At 41.7% G+C, this 6,909-nt stretch overlaps 1 protein-coding gene across 4 annotated transcripts; it reads right to left on the bottom strand.

Moving 5' to 3' along the window:
• Positions 1-1,894: 1,894 nt before the first annotated feature.
• LOC115261576 (uncharacterized) lies at positions 1,895-6,677 on the bottom strand. Of its 4 annotated transcripts, XR_009998969.1 has the most exons (3): positions 2,424-6,677; positions 2,305-2,359; positions 1,895-2,246 (listed from the first exon to the last, which is right to left on the bottom strand). XR_009998969.1 is itself a non-coding variant. In XM_062858677.1 (2 exons), the coding sequence occupies exon 2, from the start codon at positions 6,074-6,076 to the stop codon at positions 2,633-2,635; it is 3,444 nt and encodes a 1,147-aa protein (XP_062714661.1). In that variant the 5' UTR covers positions 6,077-6,213; positions 6,272-6,677; the 3' UTR covers positions 1,899-2,632. The 4 variants fall into 4 exon arrangements, 1 of the variants encoding a protein (XP_062714661.1); XR_009998967.1 differs by having other exon boundaries at positions 1,896-2,246; positions 2,305-6,677; XR_009998968.1 differs by having other exon boundaries at positions 1,897-2,359.
• Positions 6,678-6,909: the final 232 nt, after the last annotated feature.

Raw genomic sequence — 6,909 nt, 5'->3', positions numbered from 1 at the left:
ATTAACTACATCGGCTGTTTTCCTACTCTCCGCATCGACCAATGTGGCGCTAGCTTCTATGCGCGAAAAATCGCTAAAAGTAAATCGCAAAAATATTGTATGGCGAATAGCATCTAAAGGCATATTTATCGAAGTGAAATACATTTTTCGAAAAAAATATTTGGTAGTGGTTGTTCACAATGGTGACTACTATTAAGCCTACCAAATATTTTTTTCAGTAAAAGCTTTCTATTTCAAGTAATTCAAGTTTAGATGCTTTTCACCATATAAAATAAAAGGGATTTACTCCTGCTGATCAACTGTGGGTGTGCGCCAAGCGGGTAGTCCATTTAATTTTGTATGGCGAAATGCATCTAAACTTGAATTACTTGAAATAGAAAGCTTTTCCCGAAAAAATATTTGGTAGGCTTAATAGTAGTCACCATTGTGCACAACTACTACCAAATATTTTTTCGAATAATGTGTTCCACTTTGAATAATATGCCTTTAGATGGTATTCGCCATACAATATTTTTGCGATTTACTTTTACCGATTTTTCGCGCATAGAAGCTAGCGCCACATTGGTCGATGCGGAGAGTAGGAAAACAGCCGATGTAGGTAATTCATTTCTTTCCAATGTTTTCAAACCCCGAACGAATTTGACATTGCTTTCGGGAAGCATCATCATGACGACGACAACACTCCCAAGCGGTCGAATCGTCGTTTTGGGGGCGAATAGTAGTCACCATTGTGCACAACCACTACCAAATATTTTTTCGAATAATGTATTCCACTTCGATAAATTTGCCTTCAGATGCTATTCGCCATACAATATTTTTGCGATTTACTTTTAGCGATTTTTCGCGCATAGAAGCTAGCGCCACATTGGTCGATGCGGAGAGTAGGGAAACAGCCGATGTAGTTAATGAATTAACTACATCGGCTGTTTTCCTACTCTCCGCATCGACTAATGTGGCGCTAGCTTCTATGCACGAAAAATCGCTAAAAGTAAATCGCAAAAATATTGTATGGCGAATACCATCTAAAGGCAAATTCTTCAAAGTGGAACACATTATTCGAAAAAATATTTGGTAGTGGTTGTGTACAATGGTGACCACTATTAAGCCTACCAAATATTTTTTGGGGAAAAGCTTTCTATTTCAAGTAATTCAAGTTTAGATGCATTTCGCCATACAAAATAAAATTGATTTACTCCTGCTGATCAACTGTGGCTGCGCGCAAAGCGGGTAGTCCATTAACTACATCGGCTGTTTTCCTACTCTCCGCATCGACCAATGTAGCGCTAGCTTCTATGCGCGAAAAATCGCTAAAAGTAAATGAATGGACTACCGGCTTGGCGCACACCCACAGTTGATCAGCAGTAGTAAATGGACTTCCCGCTTTGCGCGCAGCCACAGTTGATCAGCAGGAGTAAATCAATTTAATTTTGTATGGCGAAATGCATCTAAACTTGAATTACTTGAAATACAAAGCTTTTCCCGAAAAAATATTTGGTAGGCTTAATAGTGGTCACCATTGTGCACAATCACTACCAAAAATTTTTTTCGAATATTGTGTTCCACTTTGAAGAATTTGCCTTTAGATGGTATTCGCCATACAATATTTTTGCGATTTACTTTTAGCGATCTTTCGCGCATAGAAGCTAGCGCCACATTGGTCGATGCGGAGAGTAGGAAAACAGCCGATGTAGTTAATGGACTACCCGCTTTGCGCGCAGCCACAGTTGATCAGCAGGAGTAAATCAATTTAATTTTGTATGGCGAAATGCATCTAAACTTGAATTACTTGAAATACAAAGCTTTTCCCGAAAAAATAGTTTGTAGGCTTAATAGTGGTCACCATTGTGCACAACCACTACCAAATATTTTTTCGAATATTGTGTTCCACTTTGAATAATATGCCTTTAGATGGTATTCGCCATACAATATTTTTGCGATTTACTTTTAGCGATTTTTCGCGCATAGAAGCTAGCGCCACATTGGTTGATGCGGAGAGTAGTGTTCCCGAATCGACAACAGTATGGTAGACGGTTTTCCGTAAACTTGAACAACTCGCTTTAATCCGTTTATTTGCAAATTGTTAAATTTTCCTGTTGAATACATAATCATTTTGCCTAGTTTAGTTTCACATTTAAGAATCAATAACTTTTCCTGCCTTCGTTCTTACTTACGTTTAGTGTCCACGTATTATTTCGCTACGTCCGGAAATTGAACTCGTACGGTAACTGCGACTGCTTACAATATCCCTGTATACATGTTGCATTCATTTTATGCACTAATGATATGTTATAAACGAGCATTTACCTCAATTATGCTGCTTGCTATCGATGCTCAGCTGTACTCGAAGTAACGATCAGTTCTGTCGAAGTAATTTAGTATAAGTAATGCAAATATTTCGAAATTCAGCTTTAGAATAATTCTACCTGATCTTCAATAAACAAACTTAAATGAACTTCAATTAATCAAAACAATTTTATATCTAAACTGGCACTTGAACCAGCACTAAACTTGACGTAGTTTGCAACTAATTTTATAATTTTATCAAAATTCTCGATCTCAATTACCGAATATACAATCTCGTTTTTGTTTTGATCCTATTACATAACAGTATCATGTTTCTCTTCGTTTTCAATCAGTTCCACTTCATTAGCAGTGGCGGCGAGTTGTGGGGGCTCGTTGATGACGACGGCGCGTTTGCACATTGCGTAACACTCCCCCCCAGTACACAACTTGTAAGTCCTTGTGTACTCTCTGTTGCGTCGGAGTCGACTTCCAACTTCATATCCGTATAGTCACATTGGGTCTGCTGCTCCTGGTAGTCCATTATGTACATTTGCGTAGCGGGGCTATTGTAGGGAGCACAACACTTCCGGTCTGGAGTTCCCGATGACATAGCTCGTCCCAAAATGGTGTGACCAAACGGCATTTGTTGTATACCTGAACGATTGTTCCTGTTTTCTAGCCGTTTAGTGACCATAGTTTCGCTTGGAGAAAGTAGTGCGCTATTATCGATCTGTACTAAACGCTGCTTTCCAACAACGTTAACATGTGGCAACACGTTATTTTCATCTGTTGTCATCGGTATCTTCTTGATATTTTCGGGCTTGGCAATCCTTTGAGCTCCGTTTAACTCGTTGCTTGCGACATCTTCGATGACCTTCGCTTGTTCTGGCATCGAACACGGACCGTAAACCACCCACCCCAGTCGAGTGAGCATTGCCATCGGCTCATTTTCGTCACCCTCTCTGAAGTCAAACGGACTCTCCAATCTTGAGCTATCAACTCCCAGTAAAATTCGGGGCTTGACATCTGAGTATGACACTATTGGCAGATCTGATAGATGTGAAAAATGTTCCGCTAACTTTGCCGCCGATATTGACTGCGCAGGGAGATCTAGGGTTTTCACGGTATGTATCTCGGGAAGAATGAAGCTTTGCCCTGGGTTCTGTGAACTAGCTATTTTAGCTGAAAACACCATAGAATTCGCTTCACACCTTTTTTGTCCATCAGTCCATGAGATTCTCAATGGCGATTTCTTACCGTCAAGATCCAATTCTCTCCACAAACTGTGCTCTATAATCGTCGATGTCGATCCTGAATCAAGGAAAGCATAAGTTTTGATTGCTTTGCCTTTTCCAAACACCGTGACAGGAATGTACTTCAATAGGACGTCTTTCTGTGAACTGTAGTGAACATTACAAGACGTACGTTGAACTGGAGTATTTGATGGCTGCCTTTTGTGATGTCTTTCATCATGTAACAGCCTGTGATGCAGATAGCTGCACCCGTTTTGGTTGCAGGGGATGTTTCTGTCACAGTTTCCTAAATGTTTAGCTAAACACTTTCTGCATATTTGCTTCTCTTTAACCAGCGTCCAACGTGCATTCGGCGACATTTCCAGAAAGCTAGTGCACACGTCAAGTGTGCTACAATCGTTGTCACACGCTAGACAAACTATGGCATCTACGTTTTCTGGAGGGTCTGTTGCATGGACATGAACATTGATATGTTCTTTACGGGTGTTCCTTTCAAATTTGAAATCGGAGCTCTGCGGCTTGTGCCATACAGTGGGTCTAATCACCTGGCTAAAGGCCTCAACCATTTCTCCTAACCAATTGTTGAAGTCTAACATTGTAGCTGTTCCAATATTTCTACGATGAAGCGCCCACTGCATTTTCAACGTAGACGGTAAGTTATCCACAAGCTCCTGCAGTAATGCGACATTGTATAGTCGTTCGTCCATCTGGCAGACTTGAATCGTTGCACAGAGGTTCTGTACTGCGACACCGAAGTCGACAATGGTTTCCAGTTTGTCTGCTTTCGGTGGGGCCATCATGCGAATTCTTCTAATCATAGTTTCTACGATGAATTCTGCATTACCAAAAAGTGTTTTTAGCCGATTTATAATCATTGGAACATTATCGGGATGCAGCAACATGCTTTTGACTGCGTTGAGTGCCTTATCATGCAAACTTCTCTCCAGACGGTCGAGCAACTCGTCGTTCCTAAAAGCACACATTCTAGAAGTGCGCTCGTATGCCGCAATGAATCTGGGCCAATCTTCGGGATCCCCGCCGAACTTAGGAAGGTCTTTAACCGTCTGCCTTGCTGCTAGGTGGCCACTATCCAGCGGTGCAGAACTGCTGTACATATGTGGCTGACACTGCTTTTGAGATGTAGATAAATGATGTCGTGGAGTTGATGTGCTCATCACTGGCTGATCAACGTTCTGCGGATTTAAACCGGGATGCCGATTTTGAGCGACTTGATGTTGAAAACTTGTCGCCGGATACGCTGTCATTCTAGGCTGCTGCGACGCTACGGTAGGTATCGGCATGGATGAGTCATCACCCAATAGTGGTTGGAAATCCGGTAGAAACCCCGAAATTTTCGTACTAGGTCGTATATTGTCAGCGTACCTGACCTTGGGAGCATAACTTCTCCTAAACTGCTGCGAGACATGGTATCCAGTATGTTGCTGAACACTTGATGGCGCTATCGGTGCACCAGGGAGACACGATTGAGATGCTGACACAACCGGTTTTCGCAGAAGTTCGTCGTACACTGGCAGTGGTGTTTCATCCATCGAGTTTCCTGTTATCTTTCCTGGATTATCCGATATATTCAGCCATTCGTTAATGTTCTTGTGACTCGTAACTGAGTCCACCTCGGAATCACTATCCTCCAACATTTCACGCTCCAACGCTAATCGCTCTTCCAACTGCTTTTTCTCCAGCGCCTGTCTTGCTTCAAGAGCCTTCGTTTGCAGTTCTCGAAGTTTTACAGAACGCTTTGATGACTTCGACGACGCCTTGTTACTTCTACTAAATAATCTCACATTGTTGGCGGTGAAACTCCCTAACGGGTTGCTATGGCTCTGTCCATTCGCTTCTTGTCCCTCCGAAACGACCACGTCCGCTAACCTGACTGGCTGTGGCTGATTCTGTCTCAGAGCACTGCCAAACGATTGCCGCGGCACGTTGAATCCGAATGTAACTGCTTCCAGCTGGTTACAAGGCTGTTGCAACTGCAGCTGCCCTGTTTGCAACTGATCTAACTGCTCTTGACTTCGCTGCTGCCGCTGTTGTTCGTGCCGCTGCTCAGGGTTCTCCAGCTGTTTCTCAGTCTGCTCCAGGTGTTTCTGCTGCTGATGTTGCCACTGCTTCTGCTGCTGGTTGAGCTGCTGCATCTGCTCACTTATAGCTCGCCGTTGCTTGTCCAGCGAAGTTCTTACGCACTCGTTACAGCTCCAGTCAGAATTCCGTATACTATCGTTAACATTCACACAATCGTAATGGAACCACTCATCGCACTCGTCGCATTGTACCATTCGACCATTGGTGCAGTCTTTATCGGTTCGGCGACACACTCCACAGTTCACTCCTTCACCAGGAGAACCGCTTTCCTTCACTCCAGCACCCGCTACGCTACCGCTTGACATTCCGACGATAAACGAAAATTTAATATGTTCCCGAATCGACAACAGTATGGTAGACGGTTTTCCGTAAACTTGAACAACTCGCTTTAATCCGTTTATTTGCAAATTGTTAAATTTTCCTGTTGAATACATAATCATTTTGCCTAGTTTAGTTTCACATTTAAGAATCAATAACTTTTCCTGCCTTCGTTCTTACTTACGTTTAGTGTCCACGTATTATTTCGCTACGTCCGGAAATTGAACTCGTACGGTAACTGCGACTGCTTACAATATCCCTGTATACATGTTGCATTCATTTTATGCACTAATGATATGTTATAAACGAGCATTTACCTCAATTATGCTGCTTGCTATCGATGCTCAGCTGTACTCGAAGTAACGATCAGTTCTGTCGAAGTAATTTAGTATAAGTAATGCAAATATTTCGAAATTCAGCTTTAGAATAATTCTACCTGATCTTCAATAAACAAACTTAAATGAACTTCAATTAATCAAAACAATTTTATATCTAAACTGGCACTTGAACCAGCACTAAACTTGACGTAGTTTGCAACTAATTTTATAATTTTATCAAAATTCTCGATCTCAATTACCGAATATACAATCTCGTTTTTGTTTTGATCCTATTACATAACAGTATCATGTTTCTCTTCGTTTTCAATCAGTTCCACTTCATTAGCAGTGGCGGCGAGTTGTGGGGGCTCGTTGATGACGACGGCGCGTTTGCACATTGCGTAACAAGTAGGAAAACAGCCGATGTAGTTAATTCATTCATATTGTATGGCGAATAGCACCTAATCGCGTATTTCTCAAAGTGAAACACATTATTCGAAAAAAAAATATTTGGTAGCGGTTGTGCACAAAGATGACTACTATTAAGCCTACCAAATGATTTTTCAGTGAAAGCTTTCTATTTCAAGTAATTCAAGTTTAGATGCTTTTCACCATACAAAATAAAATTGATTTACTCC

Source organism: Aedes albopictus, chromosome 3, assembly GCF_035046485.1.
Source record: "Aedes albopictus strain Foshan chromosome 3, AalbF5, whole genome shotgun sequence".
NCBI classification, from domain to species: domain Eukaryota; kingdom Metazoa; phylum Arthropoda; class Insecta; order Diptera; family Culicidae; genus Aedes; species Aedes albopictus.
Note: the sequence above shows the minus strand (reverse complement) of the source record. Positions and strands in the feature narration are given on the sequence as shown.

Coding starts and splice junctions, on each gene's coding strand:
- LOC115261576 (XM_062858677.1), bottom strand. CDS start 6,076: ATGATTATGTATTCAACAGGAAAATTTAACAATTTGCAAATAAACGGA.